The sequence below is a fragment of the Diabrotica virgifera genome, chromosome 6 (genome assembly GCF_917563875.1).
Source record: "Diabrotica virgifera virgifera chromosome 6, PGI_DIABVI_V3a".
Taxonomy (NCBI): Eukaryota; Metazoa; Arthropoda; class Insecta; order Coleoptera; family Chrysomelidae; genus Diabrotica; species Diabrotica virgifera.
Window position 1 is genome coordinate 43,482,911 of NC_065448.1, and position 25,516 is coordinate 43,508,426.

At 31.8% G+C, this 25,516-nt stretch overlaps 2 protein-coding genes and 3 non-coding genes across 7 annotated transcripts in view; 3 read left to right on the plus strand and 2 right to left on the minus strand.

Moving 5' to 3' along the window:
- Positions 1 to 25,516, minus strand: part of LOC114324528 (protein furry) — a 274,530-nt gene that overhangs the window by 220,389 nt on the left and 28,625 nt on the right. For both annotated transcript variants that reach the window (XM_028272390.2, XM_028272389.2), the window contains exon 5: positions 22,357 to 22,566. In XM_028272390.2, coding sequence (XP_028128191.2) covers positions 22,357 to 22,566 — 210 coding nt within the window. The remainder of the gene's footprint in view (positions 1 to 22,356; positions 22,567 to 25,516) is intronic.
- Trnal-caa (transfer RNA leucine (anticodon CAA)) lies at positions 3,174 to 3,289 on the minus strand. The gene is made up of 2 exons: positions 3,252 to 3,289; positions 3,174 to 3,218 (listed from the first exon to the last, which is right to left on the minus strand). It is a non-coding gene; the product is annotated as a tRNA-Leu (tRNA).
- Trnal-caa (transfer RNA leucine (anticodon CAA)) lies at positions 4,056 to 4,172 on the plus strand. The gene is made up of 2 exons: positions 4,056 to 4,093; positions 4,128 to 4,172. It is a non-coding gene; the product is annotated as a tRNA-Leu (tRNA).
- On the plus strand, positions 8,937 to 11,457 carry LOC126885927 (uncharacterized). Of its 2 annotated transcripts, none has more exons than XM_050652745.1 (2): positions 8,937 to 9,086; positions 9,479 to 11,457. In XM_050652745.1, exon 2 carries the CDS (start codon positions 10,676 to 10,678, stop codon positions 11,321 to 11,323), a length of 648 nt encoding a protein of 215 aa, XP_050508702.1. In that variant the 5' UTR covers positions 8,937 to 9,086; positions 9,479 to 10,675; the 3' UTR covers positions 11,324 to 11,457. Both variants share the same exon structure in this region, with proteins under 2 accessions (XP_050508702.1, XP_050508703.1).
- On the plus strand, positions 21,978 to 22,094 carry Trnal-caa (transfer RNA leucine (anticodon CAA)). Its single transcript has 2 exons — positions 21,978 to 22,015; positions 22,050 to 22,094. It is a non-coding gene; the product is annotated as a tRNA-Leu (tRNA).

Here is a 25,516-nt window from a genome sequence, read left to right on the forward strand (position 1 = left end):
TTTATCTCGAAAACTGTGCATCCTACTAAAAAACTTGTAGAAATATTTTTTGCTTAAAATGACCCAAAAAATACAAAATATTGTTTTGTTTTGCCAAAAATCGCTGTTATTTGATTCCTCAAGTTCTTGGTCTATAACAATCTTATCGACATCCGGATCAACTGTTACCCAAAAAATTCGTGTTCTACGGGTCAAAATACATAAAAAAAACTTGGGTAAGTCCATCTGAATTAACGAGGCCGTTGTACCCCCCCTGGCGACAGGACTAGATCTAAATATGGTATTTAGAATTGTTTCAGTAAATTTATAATTATTAAAATGTATTATATTAATGCACAAATTTGAATTTTCAACTTTATCGCAGAGAAAATATTGAAAAATATTTTTTATTATTGTAAGTAAGTAACGTTTTAAAATGATTTTTAATTATAAACATACAATCACCGGCACAAAATTCCGCCACCCAAAATTTTTGATTGTTTGACAATTTATAACTTTATTATTTTTCCATTTTTCTCCGATTTTCAAGATTCTTGCACCAGTTTGTAGGTACATGTATTGATATCGTTTCGTTTTATTCCGGTAACAAAAAAAATTGCTTGAATGGCATTATACAGGGGTGAATGAAAGCGTTGTATTTTCTCCGAACTTTAAAAAATTCTGTGGAAAAATGTTAGAGCTGATTTTGTTTCATTATCCTGTCATATTATCCCGGAGGCATCACTAAAATTTTGTTTTTGGAATTATCCGAATATCTCCTTTCTTGTAAGAGCTGTACCATTTTTTGAAAATAAAAACATTGATTGACTCATAAAATAGAGGTTGAAATGATAAGATTAGAATGGCCCGCATGCAGCCCAGATCTCAATCCTATCCAGCATTTATGGGACGAATTAAAAAAGCTATTCGCCGTCATCCTAGGTCTCCTCCATCCAAAATTTGGTACTGGAATTTGTGAGCAGTCGTTGCTGCACGAGGTGGACATACCTGCTATTGAATTGTTTTGTTTTGTTAATTTTAGTGCGCTTGATAATTTTAATTAAATAAACCTTCAAAACAAGTTTTTATTTACAGCTCTTACCATAAAAGAGATATTAGAATATTTCAAAAAACAAAACCTTAGCGATACCTCCAGGATAACACAAAAAGAGTATGAAACAAAATCAGCTGTCCAATTTTTCCACGGAATATTTTAAAATTAGGAGAAAATACAACGCTTCCATTCACCCCGTATAATGCCATCTAAGCAAAAAAAATTTGTTACCGGAATAATAACACCAAACTGATGCAAGAATCTTGAAAATCGAAGTACAAATAATAAAGTTATAGATTGTCAAACTTTATCAAAAATTTTGGATGGCAGAATTTTGTGCCGGTGAGTGTATTTTCTGTATATTAATTTTCGATATTGTCAAAAATAGAGGTATTCTTAAGGGGATGGGTACGTATTTTCGGCTGCAATGCCATTCAAATGGGGATTCATTTTTTTCGAATCCTGAGAAAACTAATAAGTATTTTTGAAAAATTTACACGCAGAATGAAAGATTACGTTATTAGCGAGGGCCGAAAGTCCCTGAGAACTTCTATAATGTCTATTTTAATAAGTTACAGGGGTGAAAAACTAAGAGAAAATTTAGTGTGATTTTTAATTTCAAATATCTCATTCAAAATAAACTTTTTATTTATTCTAAGGGACTTTCGGCCCTCGGTAATAATTTAGTCTTTCATTCTGCGTTTAAATTTTTCAAAAATATTTATTGGTTTTTTCAGGATTCGAAAAAAATGAACACAATGTGCGTGGTAATATTTTCCAAATCTATCTTTGTCTTACAACGCGTACAACATCTTTGTCTCAGTCGAATAAAATATTGTCAGCATATTGTCAGTCAGACAGTGACAATCATTGTCAATTATTTGACATGGCATCGGCAATATTTTGAGTTGTTGATTAAATAATGTTGATATAGATATATAGTGTATTTGATAAATAATTGATTTAAGACGTGAACTTAATAAAAAGTTATTTATTGTGTATTATTTGTGGAAGATCCAAGCAGAGAATACATCAGAATAATATATTCTGTGATCCAAGTATTTTGTTGTTAAAGATGTTCAACATTGTAAGCGTTCCATAGTAACAATATATTATTAAAAAATCACTTTAACACTTTTCCTCTTTTCTCGATTGAGTATTAGTTTTTGTTGTACATATAAATTATTACAATCACTGAATATAATAGTTAGTGAAAAAATTATCACATTTATTAACTGAATTAATAATTTGCAATTATACAAATAACAGTTATCCAAGAACATTCAAAAGCCATCTCTTTCATGACATTGTCAAGTAGAATGACGTTCTATCTAGTAGTTTACATATCCATACCAGTATGAATTTTACTACACGTAATTTACCGTGTAAAGACAGAAAAAGTAGGGATAGCCGTAAAATATTTGCGAATTATGTACCGATGGCCTTAAGCAAGGAGCACATTTTTTACGCACTTCCATACAACTAATAAAATTTGATATCGGATGGGATATTGTAAAGATCTTCTTCCTTAGACTTCTACAAATATTTCAAAATCAAAAGTAGCCGAATAAATCCAGTCCTCAATTTATAAAATAAAAAATATATAAAAAAATAAGAGTCAGAAAAAAAATGAAGGGTATCAGATAAAATTGGAGGGTGCCAGAAAAAAATTGAGGGAATCAGAAAAAAAGGAAGGATCTCAGAGAAAATTGGAAGGAGATACGATAAAATAGGAGGATGTCGGAAAAAATTGAGTCCAGTGACTGTAGAAGGCAATTGATTGTATTCTCCGTCGCATAGCAACAGAAAAAAATCACTAGTTAATAATAAGAGAGTTATCATATTTTTGTAATAAACAAACATTATGTTGGATATCGGTAATTTAAGAAAAAATTGCAAAATTTTTGGTTTCAATTAGAAGGATGCAATTGTATATTAAACACAGTTCTTAATTCCAAAGCACTTTATATAAATACAATTATGATATTATGAAAGATAAAGGAACTTTACTCATAAGCGACATTTTTAAAACAAGTTTAAATAATTTTTATCATTTCGAATTTTAAATCGACTTTCCTATATTAAATAAAGATTTATTCATAAAGTATAATTTTTACTTATTACAAAAATAAAAAAGTAATGTCAGAAGTGGGATTCGAACCCACGCCCACAGAGTGGACCAGAACGCTCGCAACCCGTTGAAACGGGCAAGGTAAACCTTGAGTCTGGCGCCTTAGACCGCTCGGCCATCCTGACATGCTCGAAATGATATTTTTGACAGTGGCGTCGCTACTCTTTCTAATCAGAAAAACTTAATATTACATACATACTTGAATACATGCCAAATTTTATAAATAAAATTAATGTTTTCTAAATTATCATACTCTATCATTTTATTGCATTGTTAAAAAAATTTTTATTTGCTAATAATAATATTTTAAAATATTTCTTTTGTTTATTTACTTGTTTTTTTAATAATAACTACAAAAAGTTGAAGGACTTCCAACCATATTAATATAATACACATTTTACGTGTAGATACCTACATTTAACGATAAACTTAAAAAAAATTGTTTAGTAGTATGTATAATGTATAGTCTTACTATATTTCTAAGAGACTCATTAATATTCAGCTCAGCGGGTGCTATTGTTCGAGGTGCAGAATTACATAAACAAGGTATTATTCCATAAAACAGGTAGATCACTTGTTTATAAAATTTCACACCTCGAACAATGTCACTCCGCTCAGCTGAATAATAATTAATTAGTAAACTATTTTAGTTTAGCGTTAAAATGTAGGTACACGTAAAATGAGTTAATTATATTATCTAGTTGTGAGTCTATTATAAGTCCTTCAATTTTTTGTAATTATTAAAAAACAAGTAAATAAGAAATATTTTAAAAGACTATAATTAATAAATTAATTTTTTTCTAGCAATCCTTATAAAAACAAAATCTTACGACAATTTAGAAAACATTAGTTTTGCGACGACACTGCAAAAAATATGCCTTCGAGCAATATGTCAGGATGGCCGAGCGGTCTAAGGCGCCAGACTCAAGGTTTACCTTGCCCGTTTCAACGGGTGTGCGAGCGTTCTGGTCCACTCTGTGGGCGTGGGTTCGAATCCCACTTCTGACATTACTTTTTTTTATTTTTTTAATAAGTAAAAATAATAGTTTATTAATACCCATCTTTGTTTAATAACGGAAAGTCGATTTAAAATTCGTAATTATAAAAATTATTAAAAAAATGTATTATCAATTGCCTTCTGAAAAATATTGTATTACTTCTGACTGATAAAATAGGAAATTTAAGATAAAATGTTTATGTATACCTACACATAACCAAACTTATATGGAATAACCATGTATTTCAAACCAATATTTATTTGTTTTGAAAAAACTTGTTATTTTTGCGAAGAATAAAGGTTTTTATTGAAAATAAACAAACCGATAAAACAATCAGATAGCACAGCTCGGTACCAACGAATATAGAATTGAATCGTCTATATTCATTGTCGATAGTGTTGGAAAATTCTCGAGAATGAAAAATCAGAGAATATTCTCGATATGGAGAATTTTCTGAGAATGAACCCTATGATGCACTTAGGGATATTGTCGAAGATGAAATAGGAAATAGAGTATTAAAAATCATGAAATTGTATACAATATTATGAGACTAAACAACAGTGTTCTTTATATATATAAACAAAATACAAAAACAACAGAGAACACAAAATTTATTTGATAAAAAAATGAAAGTTTCTTCTTAAAAACAAATAATGTAAGTAATGGATGTGGTGATTTAATCAGAAAAATATGAGGCCTCAGGTTCGGAATCTATTTCTATCATTAGCTCATCCTGGTCATCTACATTCTGCATTTAAATGTATTGATGAGAAGTTGTGGGATTTTATTTTTCACGAGTCGCCAGCTCAGTCATGGATTGCATGGTCTACGTCTAAAGGGGCATTTAGACGGGGTAGTTTTTGAAGGAATATGTTGCCGAAAATATATACATATTTGGTATGTTTCTGGAAACATTACAGCCATCTAAGGAAAATATCGCCACTTGGCTGAGCCATGTGGCCCAAATCTTACTGGTATTTGAACACTATTGCAGTGCCTGATGCGTTCCCATAAAGTCGAACTGCTGTGGAAAATTTTGCATGTTGCTCTGTATTTCTTCTTTATTTCCTGTACTAGGTTGAAATTTAATTTGGTTTTGTCAAGACATACAAAAAAAAGATGAATACGTGGTCAAATAAAATCACAATCAGGTTTACTAATGCAGTACATCCAGAGTTGTGGAACTTGGCATACTTCTGGAACTATGAGACAAATGGAAGGGTATGTGTGTGTGTGTTTGAAGAGTTGGCTTGGAAGCTAGTCCTTTAGCCACAGAATGGTAGTAAAGGTTATTGGTTTTTAAATAATATATCCAACTTTAAAACGAAAGTTACATATTAGCTCAAATATTTCTCTACTGTCTAAAGAAAGTAAATGGGTGATGTTTATGGGAGTCTGAATTTTAAGATCTGTTAATTTTAAATAGAGCTGATCTGTTTCAGACTTATGTTTACCGCACTTGAAAAGAATATGGTTGATGTCACATTGTGATATATTATCACATGAGCATAACCCAGAAGGGATAATATTTAACTTAGCTAAGTGAGCTGGGAATGCGCCGTGATTGGTTTTCAGACGAGTTATTGTCGCTGTAGTCCTCTTCGACATTGCGCATTTAAAAATATAGGAAATATCTTGTGGTAAGGTAGGGTGGATAGTATAATACTGATTATTTGAGTTCGCTGCTATTTTTTTCCATTTTTCTTTCCATTTTATTAAAGTTGTGTTATTATAATGTAGCTGTAAGTCATCCAGTGTGAATATAGGTAAATATAATCCAGCATGGGTAGCATCCTTAGCAAGCTGGTCAACCATTACATTTCCCTTGATGCCGGTATGACTTTTTACCCAAATAACTGTAATATCTTTATTATATATTTTATTTTTGATGGCACACAAAATACTATTTCTTTTATGTTGTGTCATATTTGAGTTTAATTCTTTAATGACCGATAATGAATCTGATAATATAACTGCTTTATTTAATTTGTGTAAATTTAACCAATCTAACGCTTTTTCTATTGCTACCGCTTCAGCGGTATATATTGAACAATGTGATGGAAGTTTAATTTTCAAGGATTCGCTTTTATGTGGAATGTAAACTGCACAGCCTGTGGCACCATCCTCTTTTTTGGAACCATCAGTACTCTCAAATACCACAATTGTAGAAAGTGAGTCATGTTTTAATAACTTTTCATAGGCAAGTAAAATTAGACGTTTACCCTTTTTAAAAAAATATTTTTGTTGTCGGAAAATCGACAAAATAAGAAAATTTAATTACTATTTAATAAACAAATTAGTCGATTATTGCAGAATCTGTATAACCGCTTAAAAATTGACAAAAACCTTCTTTGTCTGACTGTTTAGAATATACGTTCCGAGAGAAGAGATCTCATTTTATATCAAATACATTTCAATAATAATTTGACTGGTCTATTTAAAACCTTTTTGACAAGATTGCAGTTCTAAGAATATTGAACGTTGCCAGCATATATAATTTAACTGTACGTTATCTGCAAGGTCGTAGTTTATATCTTTCTCTAACCTTAGACACTGTCCGAGATCGACAATGTCGTCGCAGATTAAGGCGATGTAACTGGCAACAGCGGCAGCGTTCAAGGGTACGTGTGTTTCTGTAAGTCATTTCATGAGCGCGCTGAAAGGTATTTCATAAACCAGACAGCTGATTTTACGTTTTGCGAATTGTGAGTAATTTAGTGACAAATAATAATAATTAAAAACATATTATTTGTAGTGATATTAGTAAAAGGTGATTTTAAATTTACTGAACTGTGAGTGATTTAGTTTAATTAAATTTAAGTAGTGACAAATAATAATAAAAAACATAATTATTTGTAGTGTTAGTGGAAGGTGATTTTACCTTTACTGAACTGTGAGTAATTTAGTTTAATTCAATTTAAGTAGTGACAAATAATAATTAAAAACAGAATTATTTGTAGTGTTATTAAGTAGTGGCCGGTGATTTTACATTTACTAAACTGTGAGTAATTTAGTTTAATTCAATTTAGTGACAAATAAGAATTAAAACATAATTATTATTTGTAGTGTTATTAGTGGAATGTGATTTTACATTTACTGAACTGTGAGTAATTTAGTTTAATTCAATTTAAGTAGTGACAAATAATAATTAAAAACAGAATTATTTGTAGTGTTATTAGTGGAAGGTGATTTTACATTTACTAAACTGTGAGTAATTTAGTTTAATTAATTCAATTTAAGTAGTGACAAAAAATAAATATGTCTGACAGTAATAGTAGTGAACCGTGTATTAAAAAGAAACGCCACAATTTAACACCTGAAGAAAAAGCTATGATCGGAAATGTATTCGAAGGATTTCTAGCCAGAGAACAAAATATGAATGTAAGCGATGTAGTTACATTATGTAGTATTTTAACAAAAGCTTCGGAAGCTAGTGTGTACAGAGTCATTAAAACAGTCGATAAAACAAACGATAGTAATACTTTGAAGGTTGAGACAAGAGGAAGGAAACAAATAGAATTGGATGATACGACGAAACAGGCCATTCGTCGTGCAGTACATGAATTTTATTTTAAAAACGAATTACCAACTATAAAAAAAATTGCTCTTTCCCTTCAATCTAATGAAAATATTCCAAAAATATCAAGACGTGTTTTGTTACGTACTTTACGTGAAATGAACTTTAGGTATTTAAAGAGAAAGAGGAATAGTACTCTTATTGAAAAAGAAGAAATCATTTTATGGCGCAGACGGTACCTGAAAAAAATTGCAGAATTTCGAAGAGATGGAAAAAAGATATACTATACAGATGAAACATGGTTAAATGAAGGACATACAGTGACTAAAATTTGGCAGGATTTAAATGTGAAAAACAAACGACAAGCTTTCCTAGATGGTTTGTCGACAGGTTTAAAAGCCCCATCTGGAAAGGGAAAACGCCTTATTATTACCCATATTGGTAGCGACTCTGGATTTGTTGAAGGAGGTTTAAATGCATTTGTTTCTAAAAAAACTATAGATTACCATGAGGAAATGGATGCAGATCATTATGAAAAATGGTTTTCAGATATTCTATTAAAAATTCAACCATGATCTGTTATTGTTATGGATAACGCTCCATATCACTCCCGGCGTGTAGAACAGTTACCAACCACTAAATGGAGAAAAGCAGAGATTGCGGATTGGCTTACTAAAAAAAATATTAAATTCAATGAACAAAATTTGAAGACCGAATTACTAAACTTAGCACGGTGTCATGAAGATAAATATATTAAATATGTAGGGTAAGGTGGGGTACAATGAAACAAGGGGCACACTGAAACGTTTCAAATTTCGCGGGAGGTTATTCTTAAAAATGCAAACAACTTCGTGTGGCAACACCGACCTGTGTACAAGGTCAGCCAGATGTTAAAAGGTTTGTTTAGTTCAGTTGTTTAGTGATTGAAAGTTGATGGTGTTGGATTTTGGGTGAGTAAAGTAAATATTATAACGAATAATTTATTATTTGCAACTTTTTTGTTTTTTTTAAACTCAAATTTCTTTCTTGGGTATGTAAAACGAATAGGTATAAGACATGAATTGCCATATTATTCTTGTTATTAAGTCTGATAGTTGTCGAATGAGATGCATGTTAACACGTGCGTTTGTCTTGGGGTTGAGTGAAACAAATTTTATGGGGCACACTGAAACATGTTTCACTGTGCCCCAAAACACATAAATAATTCAATAGTAATATGATTAATATTTATATAAAGCAAATTATTTTGTTTTATAGAGAAAAAATGAGAAACCGTGTAAGAAAAACCAATATTGGACAGTTCTCCGACGAACAAATGGAGAGAGCTGTTAAACTTATTCTCGAAAATAAAATTAGCTTAAGAAGAGCAGCAGACGAATGTAATGTTAGTTTTGTTACATTATTTAGGTGAGTAATAATTTATATTATAAATTGATATAATTACCTTTAGTCTGGGAAAGGCGCAAGGCAAAAGAAAAACAGGCAGACCTCAGCCAACATCGAACAACACTATAGAGAAGGCGTTAACCAAAAGAAATATAGACTTCAGGCAAGCAAAAACTTTGACAAACAATAGAAGGGAATGGAGAAGAACTTATACTGCAGTCTCACTAAAGACGATAAAAGAGTTATAATTTATTTTTATATTTTAATTATGCCGTATGTAGATATAGGAGTTTATATTTATTTCAGAAATGTAAAATTTGTTTTTCGACACTGGCGTCAGCCGGTAAAAGAAATAAAGATTATGTATGTACATACCTATGTATAATTACCTTTAATATGTTTTTCTTTTACAGGTATGTAAAAAAGCAAAAAGCTGCTAACGATGAAGGATCTAATATGAAAATTCGTTTTACTCCTAAGTATAATTCCCGTTTAATATTCACTGCCGAACAAGAAAAACTTTTATCAGAGTATTTATTGATCTGTTCCAAAATGTGCTACGGAAAATCAACACGTGATACACGTGACCTGGCATATGAAATGGCTATGATAAATGAGATAAATGTACCTCCAAGTTAGGTTTTTTAAAAAGAAATACAACATTGTCCAAAAGACAACCTGAGAAGTGTTCTCTTTCTCGCTGCACATCATTTAATCGGCATACCGTTAATACTTTCTACGATAATCTTGAAGTAGCCTTACAACGTTCAACAAGTTTTGCAGATGGTTCAAGGATATGGAATTTAGATGAAACTGCCACCTCTACAGTAGTAAATAAATCTGTCAAAGTAATCGCAGAAAAGGGATCTAGGGGGGTATCCACTATAGCGGCTGGAGAAAAAGGTACACTATTGACAACTTGCTGTTATATAAGTGCATCTGGGAATACAATACCGCCGGCTCTCGTTTTTCCCCGTGTAAAATTCAAAGACCATATGTTAATAAACGGCCCACCAGGATCTTTAGGATTGGCGACTAAAAGTGGGTGGATGACTGCGGATATTTTCCCTCAAGTCATTAAGCATTTTATTAAACATACATTGTCTTCAAAAGAAAACCCAACGTTACTAATAATGGATAACCATCACAGCCATATATGCATTGAAGTCATAAATCTAGCTAAAGAAAATGGTGTAACAATAGTCACACTTCCACCCCATTGCAGTGGAAAGTTACAACCACTGGATGTTTCATGTTATGCTCCATTCAAAACATACTATGCTGCTGCCGTAGATTCCTGGCAAAAACAAAATCCAGGAAAGGTTTTCTCAATATATAACATTGCTGGTTGTGTAAATGAAGCACATCAAAAAACTATGATACCAACAACAATTGTCAATGGATTTAGGAAAACTGGAATTTTTCCTTATAACCGCGATTTATTTACTGAAGCCGACTATATGTCTAGTTTTGTAACTGACAGACCAAATCCTGAACATTCAACCGAAATTGATCTTATCGATCCCCCACCACTCGCTGGTCCATCATAACAATCAAATGAAGAGCCTTCACTGCATAAATCCCAACATGTTTTGCAAAACACAAGTGAAATGAAAACAATTGATAATAAAACTTTTAGAAGTCCTGCGGAATTCAAAGGGTATCCAAAAGCTGGCCCTAGAAAGGCGATTGGGAGGAAAAGGAAATCTGGAAGAAGCATGATCGCAACGGATACTCCTGAAAAAAATCTAATTGAGAACGCAGCATCTGAAGCTGCTGCCAAAAATTCTAAAATCAGCATTCCTAAAAGAAAAGAAGCAACAAAAAAAATATTTATCCAAGAGTCCAGTGATGAAGACGATCCACTTGATGATTGGTCAGCTACTTCCTCAAGTGGAGGGTCATTTGACCCTGATGATATAGAACAGGAAAATGCTGTAGAATTATCTTTTACTCCAGTAGAGTTTCTAAGAGTAAATGAATTTGTATTGGTTGAATTTACAGATAATAAAAAGTTTTATTATGTTGGCCGAGTGACTAAAGAAAAAAATGACGAAGATGAAGTAGAAATTTCATTTTTAAGAAAAAGTGCCAAAGTGGCTCGAGCTTTTTCCTATCCCCTAGTTGAAGACATTGCATTCGTTAATATTAAGGATGTTAAATTAATATTACCTAATCCAGAAAAGAAACAAGGAACCAAAAGAACACAAAGTTATCTAATTTTTGAAATGTCATTCTCAAATTTAGATGTACGTTAATATATAGGTGGATATAGCTTTATTTGTAATCATATTATTTCTTAATAAAAATTTGTGTTTTAAAGCTCATTTTACTTTATTATTAGAAAATTCCTAATGTTTCACTGTGCCCATTGCTTTGTTTCATACTACCCCACGACTGGGGAACAGTGAAACAAAAAACACGATTTTTAAAAATAGGTATCAAAAATCAGGTTTTTACTTTTTTCCTGATTTCAAACCAGTAATATATGTCCAATACATGCAAATATACAATCCTACTAAAAAGATATTATAAATTATAATACATAAGTTTTTAGTCTAAAAATAGTATTTTTTGTTTCAATGTGCCCCACCTTACCCTAGTAGATGAAATGGCGCGAGAACGAGGCGTAATTGTACTTCGATTGCCGCCATACCATTGAGAATTAAATCCGATAGAACTTATATGGGCTCAAATAAAAAATGAAGTAGCAAGGAACAATTTTACTTATAAATTAAATTATGTTAAAAATCTACTTAATGGTGCCGTCAGCAATGTGACCTCACAATCGTGGATAAAATGTATCGAACATGTAGTGAAAGAAGAAAAGAAAATGTGGAACCTTGATAACTTCATTGAAATTACCATTGAACCAATAGTTGTGCATCTAGGTGAAGATACTAGTGATGAATCTGAAGACGACATAGATGACTCGGATTAGGTGATATATAACGTAAGTTTTTATTTGAACATATTTTTTATATTTATCTCTATCAACGTAGATAAGCGCAACACTGTTTAGGCCCCATTAATCAGATTTTATTTTTCAGAGACATACTACCAAAAAAATTAAAAAAAAACAAAAAACGGCTTCGGCCTCCAAAAAAATTAAAAAATTACTAACAAAAACCGGCGCAAGCCGCCAAAAAAATTAACAAAAAAAAAACAGCAAAAAACACGGGCTCGTAGGGCCCAAACCCTTGAGCACCAAGTCTCTGATCCGGGCCTAGCCCAGAGCAGAAGCTTGGGGCCCAAGCAAGCAATTTTAGTTACGCGGATAAGTCACTAGATGAAACAAGATTAAAGCGCCTCACGCTAGCCTGAATTTGCAATCGATTAGGGCACCACGTTGGAGTTCTGTTACGCAAAACTCCCACGTGAAGAGCATTTGGCTGATAGATCGCGCATCAGAGTGCTATAGGGGGGAAAGGGATGGTCTGGAGCATTGGAGCGCGGTAGAGTGTCTCCTGTTTTACTCGAGTTTTACCTCGCTCCAATGAATTGTTACACCCGAATGTCATCAAGGGCTGAGCAAGTCTCTCAGGCTGGGTTGAATCAAATTGCTTGCTTGGTGCTACTATAATATGCGGTCTATCGTCGCGTTTCTGTTATACCTCGCGGTCTACCGTTGGTTGCGGGGTATAACCTGTATTATATTAAAGTGCCGGTATAAAATCTTTACAAAGTTATAAAAACGCATAAATCAGAAGAATTATTATTTTAATTTTACAAATTAATACTTTGTCATATTAATTTACTATTTTTGTTGGGAATATTCTCAACTAAAATAGTACATTGATATGACAAAGTATTAATTTGGAAAATTAAAATAATAATTCTTCTGATTTATGAATTTTATTCACTTTGTAAAGATTTTCATTATTGTGTGTAAAACTCTTCTCTGAGAAAAGATTATCGTTTAGCGGCACAGGTATACTGTGCCGACAAAAAATTTTTTACCAAGTAAATGAAACCCATAAATCGGAAGAATTATTATTTTAACTTTATAAATTATACTTTGCCATATCAATTTACTATTTTAGTTGGGAAGAAGCCACAAAACACTATAATGATATTCACAGGCAGATCGCATCCCCAGGGTAGACCGCATACTATAGTAGCACCGTTTTCTTCATATAAGAAATCTATAAAATAAGAAAATAATTTTTATGACGATCAATTCGTTCTAAAATTCTTATTCTTTTTTTAATAATAACCGCACGCCCATGACTCATCGGTTTCCTTTCCCCTTGGACCCGCAAAGGTCCACATTTAAAGTATGCGTCACTTTCTACAATTTTTGTATTTGATAGTATACATTTTAACGTGATCATTATAGTCACTCAATATGGATTTAAGTAAGACAGAATTTATTTCTGTAGATTCTGTGAACTTTGGTATAATGACTTTTGGTTTATTTAACATTACCTGAAAATCACCTCTATATATTGGTAATCTTTTTTCCCTACCATAGATGTTAGAATAATCGTAGGTTTCTAAGAAAGCATCAGCAAGTGGGGGAGAATTTTTTATGCGCCAATAATTATTTGAAAGATTTTCAGTTGATAACTCATACAGTTGTCTAAGTAGATTATTATTGTTTAATCTTAACTTCAAAATATGTTTAATTGCCATCATTTCTCGACGATTTTGAAGAGGCATTTCGTTACTTTCAGCAAGTAGAACAGGGCTAGGAGTAGACTTCATAGTGCCCAAGCATATTCTTAGACATTTGAACTGAATGCGGTCTACAGTCAATAAATTTGTGGACTTCATTAAATTGCGGGGTCCGAGAAGTTAGCTACAGATACAAGGAAATGAAGGCCTAACAGTGTTGCCATGTGTTCTTAGAATAAATCGGGAAAGAGCATGTGATATGTTTTTATTAATTTATTTATTGACAATAAATGTAAAACATTAACTATGTAGATAAAATAACGACAAAATTTTTAATGTTCTCTAATTATCTCGAAATACCAAGATTTTAGTATCAATAATAAAGTTAAAAAGTGTAAAATAAGTAAAATTCTGCTGCTTCAAGATTTTACTATATATTTTTTGTTTATTATAATCTATATGAAAATGAAATTTGTAAAATAAAGTGCAAAGTAAGTAAAATTCTGCTGCTTTAAGATTTTACTATATACTTTATTTATTATCTATATAAAAATAAGATTTGTGTAAAGAATAAATTCGCCAATACAATAATTACAGATTATCTAGTAATATTATTACATAGCATCTTTTCAGTTGAACTTATAGCAATCGAAAAAACTCTAACATTCATTAAAGACAAAAATATTAAAAAGCTGTGATAATAAGAGACTCCAGAATATATGCAACTGAAAATACAGATATACAAGTCCACAGAAATAATAAAGCTGTGATACAGGCTCCAGACTATATGCAACTAAAAATACAGATATACAACATACAAGTCCACAGTACTATTATAGGAAAAATATATAATTTGTCTAAAATGGAAGTGGTAACTATTTATATGGGTAAAGGGTAGGTATATATTTTTTTTGTATAAATATATAATAGGTATGTATTATAATTCCATAACAAAACGTCAACCTGGTAACAAATGTAAATTAGTGTTGTGTATTATAATGTAATGTTTATTATTATTAATTAAAGTACTTATTTGAAATGACAAATATCGCGATAATAATGTGTTTTATTTATCAAACCGACAAACGCAGAAATTAAAAAAATTGCTATTTGTAATAAGTATAAATAATTTACATAAAACTGTCAGAACATTAATAATTAATTAAAAGAAATATATGTGAATCTAAAGTGAATCGCTCTTCCCGCATTTGCGATATGTTCCAAAGTCTTTCGCGTGCTACAATAGTTGTAGGCATTTTAATATTTTAAAAAATACAAAATGAACACAAAAATAACGTACTGACGAAGTAAACACTTTTCAGTAACTAAAAGCATTTCAGGTACATTCATTTCAAATAATAAAAAGAAATATAATATAATAAAAAGAAAGTCATAAAATGGATATCTGCGGAACATCTGTGCAATCTGGCAAACGCAAATTTAAACGTTCTCACTCTATTGCCAAATCTACTCAGTAACCTATCAGGACAATTGCCACAAAACAATTTCTAATAATTAACTGCAATTAATATCAAAACAAACAACAAATATTTATTCGTTCGTATTTTACATACATTAAAAAATAGCAAAATCCACAAGATAATGTAAAAAAGATAGTTTTCAAAGCTTTCTCTGTATATTTGAAGCGTGCAACATATTATACATTATATACATTATAATCACATGGCAACACTGTCAAACTTCAATTCAACGTTCTATGAAAATCTAATGTGGCTAACTTCTCGGACCATCCAATTTAATGAAGTCCAAATTTGTTTTACTGGCAGCACCATACAGAATGCAACCATAGTGTACAATAGATCGCACGTAGGCTCTGTAAAACATCAGTGCAACTTTAGGGTCAGCACCCCATCTACGATTAGTGACACATTTAAGGATATTAATACCTTTTTCACTTCTGCTTTTTATATATTTAACATGTTTTGACCATAAAAGTTTCGGATCAAGAAGAATGCCAAGATATTTGTATTCTTTGACAATATGTATATCATATCCAGACAGTTTTATTTTGTCAGGCGTACGAATCCTATGTTTAGTGAATATCATTATGGCTGATTTGTCAGGGGAAATGGTCAGCGCATGATTTATTACCCAATTATTAACCTTATGCATGATGAAGTCCAGAGCCTCCAGGCAATCAGTATACGAGTTACGCTCTGTATAGATGCATATGTCATCGGCGTATTGAATGCAATTAATTGAATTATCAAAAATGCCATGAATACTTGCTGAAAATATGTTGAACAATAGCGGACTTAAAACTGATCCTTGTGGTAGACCTGTATGAGCTATTCTAGGACCATGTAGTTGGTTTAAATGATCTTTAATATATATAACACGATTATTATAAAGATGAACAATATTAGAAGCTATATTTTGAGGTAATCCCATATCATAAAGTTTTTTATGCAACATGGTTAAATCAACAGAATCATATGCCCCTTTTAGGTCTAAAAACAAACGAGCAAGATAGTTGTTTCTGGAAAACGTCATTTGAACGTCTGTGACTAAATATGATATTGCATCAAGTGTTCCAACACCAGACCTAAATCCATATTGTGTACTTGGGAGAATACTATAATGTTCTATAAGCCATTCTAACCTAGTCTTAATCAGTCTTTCGAATGTCTTACATATGCAAGACATTAATGATATCGGTCTATACGAAGAGGAGAGTGTTTTATCTTTATTAGGTTTAAGAATTAAACAGATAACTATTTCTTTCATATGATCTACATATTTTCCATTGAAAAGCCAATCGTTGAAAACTGTTAGTAGACTTTGTTTACCTATAAGAGGTAATTCATATATAATGTTATAAGTAATTTGATCGCGCCCCGAAGCTGAGGAATTAGAAGACTTGAGTGCAGCCTCAAATTCTTCCATATCAAAACTTTTCTCGAAAATATTGTATTTATAAGTTTGACTGTTATTCTGAATAGGAAGATAAACATATGGCGGAGCAAATTTGTCGAGTAACTGTTCTATTAGTTCATTTGATAGAGGATATCTTCTTGAGTGATAATTTTTATTCACTAGTTTATTAACAAAATTCCAAATTTTACTGATGGGAGTGTTTTTGTTTAAAGTATTGACAAAGTTATTATATTATATTAAGTTAAGTTATTATATTATAATAACTTATAAGTTAAGTTATTATATTATATTAAGTTATTATATTATATATTGACAAATGGAAGAGTAGTGCACCCTGAATAAATACATTAAACTAAAACTTTTAGTACATCTTGTTGAGATTGGTATTGCGTTTCTTATGTTCTCATGATTCTCATGATCTTTCTTCTCTATTCTTGGCACTATCATATTTATTAATAGTTCGAAATCACTTTTTGACATTCTTGTAAAATTCTTAAACAAATAATTGTCTAGCATTATTTCCATAATTACCCATTGTTTCGCGTTTACTTAGAAAAGCCGTATCCACATTTTCCATTTTTCTTTTTTGCGTATCGTCTTAGCACGGTTAAGGACGCAACAACTGTGAAGAGAATATTCTGGCCGAGAATATTCTCTTCTTACATCACTAATTGTCGGTAAGACCGTTCACATGCTAAAGCGCGTCTTAGGTCATTAAAACGCGCGTTGGCATGTGAACGAATGTTCACGCGCGTTTTGGTAACGTGCGATTACAACTACATACATTTTACTTGAGACCGTTCGCATGCATGTGAACGGTCGTTCACATGCCAACGCGCGTTCTAATGACCTAAAACGCGCGTTAGCATGTGAACGGTCTCAAGTAAAATGCATGTAGTTGTAATCGCGCGTTATCAACACGCGCGTTAAGCGCCTGTCATGTGAACGGGCTCTGAGAAAAGTTGTACGACTCGACATGAACACGGTAATATTTTTTTTAGTGTGGACTCAAAGTCCATAGCATGATCAAAGAACAATCTGACCCCCAAAAAAAAAATAAAGGAAGGATGAAAATTTGGGAATAGGGAGTTGAAATTGTCTATTATTATATAAGAAAAAGTTTACAATTCTACATCCCCACCATTTTACAATACTTTTCGAGTTATTTGTGAGTAAATATGTTCATGTTTAAGGCTATGGGTACATAATTTGCAAATATTTTATGGGTATCCCTACTTTTTCTGTCTTTACACGACAAATTACGTGTAGTAAAATTCACACTGGTATGGATATGTAAACATTACTAGAATGTCATTCTACTTGAAAATGTCATCATTAATTTAAAGAGATGGGTTTTGAATGTTTTTGGATAACTGTTATTTTTATAATTGCAAATTATTAATTCAGTTAATAAATGTAATAATTTTTTCACTAACTATGTATTCAGTGATTGTAATAATTTATTTGTACAACAAAGACTAATACTCAATCGAGAAAAGAGGAAAAGTGTTAAAGTGATTTTTTAATAATATTTTGTTATGGAACGCTTACAATTTTGAACATCTTTAAAAACAAAATACTTGGATCACAGAATATATTATCCTGATGTATTCTCTGCTTGGATCTTCCACAAATAATACACAATAAATAACTTTTTATTAAGTTCACGTCTTAAATCAATTATTTATCAAATACACTATATATCAATAATATTTAATCAATAACTCAACATATTCCCGATGCATTGTCAAATATTTAAAATTGTCACTTATTGTCAGTGTCTGACTGACAATATATGCTGACAATATTATATTCTGAGTGCGTTGAGTGCGTTGTAAGACAAAGATAGATTTGGAAAATATTACCACGGCATTGTGTTCATTTTTTTCGAATCCTGAAAAAACCAATAAATATTTTTGAAAAATTTAAACGCAGAATGAAAGAGTAAATTATTACCGAGGGCCGAAAGTCCCTTAGAATAAATAAAAAGTTTATTTTGAATGATATATTTGAAATTAAAAATCACACTAAATTTTCTCTTAGTTTTTCACCCCTGTAACTTATTAAAATAAACATTATAGAAGTTCTCAGGGACTTTCGGCCATCGCTAATAACGTAATCTTTCATTCTGCGTTTAAATTTTTCAAAAATACTTATTAGTTTTCTCAGGATTCGAAAAAAATGAATCCCCATTTGAATAGCATTGCAGCCGAAAATACGTACCGATCCTCTTAACAAAATAAAACATGTTTTTGAACGGTTTTTCGGAAATAACTCAAAAAGTAAGTATTTTAGCGAAAAAATATTCTTTGCAAAAATATAGCTCATAAAAAATTGAAATAAATGGTGTATGGTTCTTTTCATGAGCATTTTTCAGTGCGTCACAAATGATAGAAAAAAAGGTTAGTCCGTGATAAATACACATTTATGACATTTATTCTAACATGACATTTTAGTTAAATCTGACAGTTGTTACATTTTATTTGCAATTTGGTATAAAAACAAATCAATTGTGTTTATTGCATTTATAAAATGGTATCTTCTTTGATTTGTATAGTCTTATAAATTGTAGGTACAGATTAAATTTTTTTTATATAGAATAATATAATATTATTTAATATTATATTATTAGCGCCATCTATTGACAACTAGATTAAATGTTATAAATGTCACCGACGAAATGTAATCAGCGACGTGCGTTTTACAATTTAATGCGTTAGAGAGAAATCGAAAAACTGTGACGCACTGAAAAATGCTCATGAAAAGAACCATATACATGAGGTCTGTAGACCCAGTAGCAGCAGAGTTGCAGCTAATGAAAATTCTAAATAGAATATTTCAATGTGAAATAACCCAAATACGAAGCACTTCTCGGGGAAAATTCATTTACCTTTTTTGAAGTGTTTAGAAAGGTTTCATCATCATCATCATTGGCTCGACAGCCCTTTTTGGGTCTTGGCCTGTTCCAGGATTCTTCTCCACTCTGATCTGTTTCGTGCTTTTTTTCTCCAGTTTTTTATTTTTAAGGTTTTTATATCATTTTCTATTTGTTCTAAATATCTCAGCTTCGGTCTTCCTCTTGTTCTTTTTCCTACTGGCATCTGTTTGAATATTTTGTTTGGTATTTCGCCTTCTTCCATTCTTTCGACATGTCCCATCCAACGCAGCCGTCCTATTTTAATGAATGTTATGATATCCGGATCCTGGTATATTTCGTATAGTTCAAAGTTGTACCTTCTTCGCCAAATTCCATTGTCCTTTGTGCCCTTATATATGTGTCGCAAGATTTTTCTTTCAAAGGTGGCTAGCAATGTTTCCTCTCTTTTAGTGAGTGTCCAGGTTTCTGAGCCGTATGTGAGTACCGGTCTTATTAGGGTTTTGTATATTTGGCATTTTGTTTTCCTTGCGACGTTGTCTGATCTTAGTTGCCGAATTAAGCCATGGTAACTTTTATTGGCAATAAATATTCGCCTCTTCACTTCCTCTGCTACGTTATTATCAGATGTGACTAGGGATCCCAAGTATGTAAAGTTTTTTACCCCCTCAATGTTGTATTCTCCTATTGTTATATTTTGTGGCTGCCTTATTTCTGTGTTTTTACTTACCTGCATATATTTTGTTTTGTTCTGGTTGATTTTAAGGCCACTATTTTGTGCAGCTCGTTCTATTTGATTGAATGCCTCTATCATTTCTCTTCTTGATCTTGCGATTATGTCAACATCATCTGCAAATGCTAGTATTTGCACGCTTTTATTAATTATTGTTCCTCGAGTATTGACTGTTTAGAAAGTATTCAGTATTTAGATTGAGTATTTAGAAAGGTTTATTTTTGTTAAAAAAAACTTGTAACATTAAAAGTAAGTGAGTTAGGCTCAAAATACTGTTGGTCCCTTCTATTTTTTGGTAAAAAAGTCAAGAAAATCACCCCCTAATTAACATCATAAATAAAATTTATCATTACCACTTCACAAGTTACTTTGTCTATGTATTATTTATATGATCTGTAAGTTTCATCGGTTCAAAGTGCTTCTTTTTGAAAAAGATATAGTTAAAATGGCTTGACCGAGTAACTAATCACGAGTTTAGGCAAATTTGGAGCAGCCCTAGCACAACCAATTTTTGTCTAACAAGAAAACAAAAACTCAAAAATATTCAGAAAAGGAACAGGTACATTTTATTACTCTTTGAGATTTTTGGTATTACTAATAATTTTTAAGTTAATTCCATGAACAATTCCGATTTTTTTTTCAAATTTAAAGAAAATGTTTATTTTAAACCCCATTTTTTCAAAACTGAGCACTTTAAACCAATGAAACTTATAGATAATATAAATAATACATAAATAAAGTACCTTGTGAAGCGGTAACGATTAATTTTATTTGAGAAGCTAATTAGGGGGTGATTTTCGCCATTTTGTTACCAAAAAATAAAAGGGACCAACAATATTTTGAGCGTAACTCACTTACTTTTAATATTAGAAGTTTTTTAAAAAACAAAAATAAACCTTTTTTTAAACACTTTAAAAAAGTAATAAATTTTCCCAGAAAATTACTCTGTTTTTTGGTTATTTCACATTGAAATACCCGATTTGGAATTTGACGAAGAAGAACCTACTTTTCATTAGCTGCAATTCATACACCATTTTTTTCAATTATTTATAAGCTATATTTTTACTATATATTTATACAATATTTTTTTCGCTAAAATACTTACTTTTTGAGTTATCTCTGAAAAACCGTCGAAAAACATGTTTTTTTTGTTAAAAATGAACATATTCACTAGCAAATAACTCGAAAAGTATTGACTTTGTAAAAAAACTTTATAGAACAAAAGTTGCTCAGAATTAGCCATTATATCCAATTCCGGACTTATTTTGAACGTATTTTTTTCACGCCCGAGAAAATTTTTTTCACCCCGTATTTTTCAATTTTTGTAAAATGGAGGGGATGTAGAATTGTAAACTTTTTCTTATACAATAATAGACAATTTCAACTACCTATTCCCAAATTTTCATCCTTCCTTTATTTTTTTTGGAGGTTTTCGTAAAATTTTGTGTTCCTTGATCGGGCTACCAAGGGACACTGACTACTAAAAAACATAAATGCATAAATTTGAACATTATTCGTTTTGCATTGAAATTTTTCATGATATATATAATATAAGCCTTTAAAACAAATAGTTTCAATTTGTTATTTCAAGACTTTATATTGTTTTCTTTCATTTTTATTTATTGGTGATTAAATTGCTATAAAATAAATATTGTTGACTTCTTGTGTTGTTTTATTTAATTCCATGGAAACAATAAGAAATATCAGATGATTCCATAATAATTTTGGTTGTGTGTAGGTAGTGTTCCCCAATGTTTTGCCAAATCAAAAAGTATTGCCCCAGGCACATGTCAGGATGGCCGAGCGGTCTAAGGCGCCAGACTCAAGGTTTACCTTGCCCGTTTCAACGGGTGCGCGAGCGTTCTGGTCCACTCTGTGGGCGTGGGTTCCAATCCCACTTCTGACATTACTTTTTTTATTATTATTTTTTAATAAATAACGATATTTTCAGATAAGATGAAAAACACTAACTTAAAAATATATAGAAAAAACACTAATTTAAAATTTAATTTAAGATAATAATTGTCAACTAGTTGGTGCGTTTTGATTCAGTTCAGTCTTCTTACAAGCCTATCTAATGACGGATAAACCTAGAAACATGAATCGAAACGCAACCGTCTATGTTTATTTTAATTAAATAAATCTAATTTAAAAAAATATGTACAAACCCTTCATGATGTTTGAAATGTTTCAATGCCAAATTTTCAATGTACTGCACCAAATCTTCATGGCCTGGATGTAATCCCATTTGTTTCAAAACCTCGATTAGTACTAAACAGAAGATGAACTCGACAGCAAGATCTCTTTTTTCCTTTTGAATGTCGGCTTCAGATCGTTCTATAGTCTCTGTAGTGTTTCCGGCTACTATATTTATAATGCTAAAAACATAAAGCAATTTTTTAGAAGCTTTATAAAAATAAAAAAAATATATATAAAATAGAGATCCAAGCAGATACCACAGAGATACCATACTCGAGCCGTTTAAAAGATGGAATACAAGATAGCGTGATCACTCAATGCAAGCATCCGAACCGGTCGTTCGAAGCCAGACCTTCTAAAAACTGTTTCTTCTTCTTTAAGTTCCATATTCTATCGAAGGTTGGAAATCACCATGGTAATGCGGACCCTGTTGACTGCCGCTCTAAATAGCTCTGCATTCGAACCATTCACGTAAGTTCTTAAGCCAGGATGTTCTTCGTCTTCCCACATTTCGCTTTCCTCGGATTTTGCCTTGCATAATAAGTTGTAATAATGAGTATTTTTGCCCCCTCATCACATGTCCTAAGTACTCAAGTTTTCGTCTTTTGATAGTTAGTATTATTTCCGGTTGATTTCCTATCCTTCTAGTTACTTCCACGTTCGACATTCTTTGAATCCATGATATTCGTAGGATTCTTCTGTAACACCAAAATTCAAAGGCGGCCAAATTATTCAAATAGACTTGTTTCAATATCCACGCTTCCAAGCCATAAAGAAGAATAGAGAACACGTAACATCGAAGCATCCTTAGGCGTAGTTCTAACCTTATATCCCGAAAACAAAGAAACTTTTTAAGTTTAATGAATGATGCACGTGCTATTTCAATACGTGTCTTAATTTCCTTGGTTTGGTCTACATTTGATGTTATCCATGTTCCTAAGTATTTGTAGTTATCCACACTCCCAATTACAGTATCTTCAATAGTTAATTGGATATTTGCGTGTGCTGATTTAGCTATGATCATGCATTTAGTTTTCTTTAAATTCATCTTCAGTCCGTGCTCATGACAGCGTTCATTAAGGCGTTTCATTACGTTCTGTAAATCATTGTTGTTATCCGTTATTATTACTGTATCGTCTGCAAAACGTAAGTTGTTCAAAACTTCTCCACTGATAGATATATCTTCTATTGAATCTGAGAGCGCTTCTTGAAATACCGCTTCACTGTAGACAGCACGCAACGCTGACGGACCCCTCTTTGTATTTTGATATCTTGGGTGTCCTGGTTGTCAACTCTTACCTTTGCAGTTTGATTCCAATATATATTAGATATAATTTTCATATCACGACTGTCAATATTTTTGCTTTTTAATATATCTACAAGCCTTTTATGTTGAACTTTATCAAATGCCTTTTCAAAGTCTACAAAACATAAGTACATATCCTGATTCATGTCCATGCATCTCTGGGCCAGCACATTCAAGCCGAACAAAGCATCTCGTGTGCTCATACCATTTCTTAAGCCAAATTGTGTGTCACTGATTTCATATTCGAGAGTTTTAATCATTCTGCTGTGTATTATTTTCAAAAATGTTTTAAGTGTGTGACTCATTAAAGATATTGTTCTGTGATCCGAGCAGCTTGTTGCACTGGGCTCTTTGGGAATTGCTACAAAGGTCGATTGCAGAAATTGTCTGGGGATTGTGGCAGTCTGATATATTAGGTTAAAGAGTTCAACCATTACATCAATACCATCTTCATCAATAAGTTTTAATAATTCGATGGGCACATCATCTGGTTCAGTAGCTTTACCCTCTTTCGTGTTTTTAATGGCATAGATGACTTTTTTTCTTAATATTGGTGGTCCGGTATCCTCTGTGATTTCTAATGACAGTTCTCCTCTTTCATCATTAAATAGTTAATGGATGTAATTGGTCCAGTGACACAATCTCTCCTTCACGTCAGTAATAATATCCCCTTTATCATTTTTAAGGGTATTCGTTCTTGTGCTTTTTCTAGAACCTGTCATTTCTTTGATTTTTTTGTGTAAATTAAAGCTGTCATACTTTTTATTCAGGTCTTCTATTTCTTTGCATCTGTCGGAGAGCCACCCCTCTTTTGCGTTTACACAAAAACTGTTTACACCATCATTATTTGTGTTTTGCACTTCCGCTGGTGAATTTTGTTAGGCAGTGCTTAAAATTTGATTTTGTTGAGAGTTGGTGACATCTGGAGATGAACGTTTAAGTGTACGAGCCGTTAACGCGATCATTCCATCTTTTCAGCGGCTAGACTTTAGTAAAACTAATGCTCACTCCAGACAATAAGCGCAACCATGAGACCACTTCAGAGCAGTGTCTGAGGCTGTTTAAGCGTAATTCAAAAGAGTTTCTACGTTGTTTCATTACCGCCGACGAAACATGGTTCCACTGGTATACACCACAGACCAAGGAACAGTCGATAGAGTGGGTATCACCAAGCGAACGTGCTCCAAAGACGGCGAAGACTCCGCCATTACTCCATCTAATTTACTTACCGTTGCACGTCATCCGCGTCATAGCCCGAGACGTCACATGATACCAACACGAAATATTTAGGCGGTAGGTGTGTTCTTTTTTAGAATCACTTTGCCGAGTAAACTGGCGTTACAGCCACTAGGCAAATTTTATTATATACGCGTAGAAAGAATATTTAAAGATTGCTATTAATGTTAACTTAAAGAAATATACAATAATATGTTTCGTTTAATTTGTATAAATGGATTATAAAGCGTTTTTATGAAGCACATTTGTTCGGAATACACTGTAACTATAATCGAGCGAAGGTGATATTTTGGCATAAAATTGGTAACATTTATTTGACAGTTGCTGTGATGACACTTCATATATGTTTATATTCTTTACTATAAGTATTTGTTTCATTATATTTACTGTTTTTATTATGTACTTTAACGTAAGATTATAACTTGATTCTTGTTTTTATTTCTCAAGTTTTTATTTATTTACATTGAATATTAATTTGTTTTGCTGTATAATGCACTTCCGCAAAAATTGTGTGATGTATATGATTTAAAATGAATTCAAGAATTTTTTGTAATTGGGCAACAATGTCAACTTAGATCTCTAACATA

Coding starts and splice junctions, on each gene's coding strand:
- LOC126885927 (XM_050652745.1), top strand. CDS start 10,676: ATGAAAACAATTGATAATAAAACTTTTAGAAGTCCTGCGGAATTCAAA.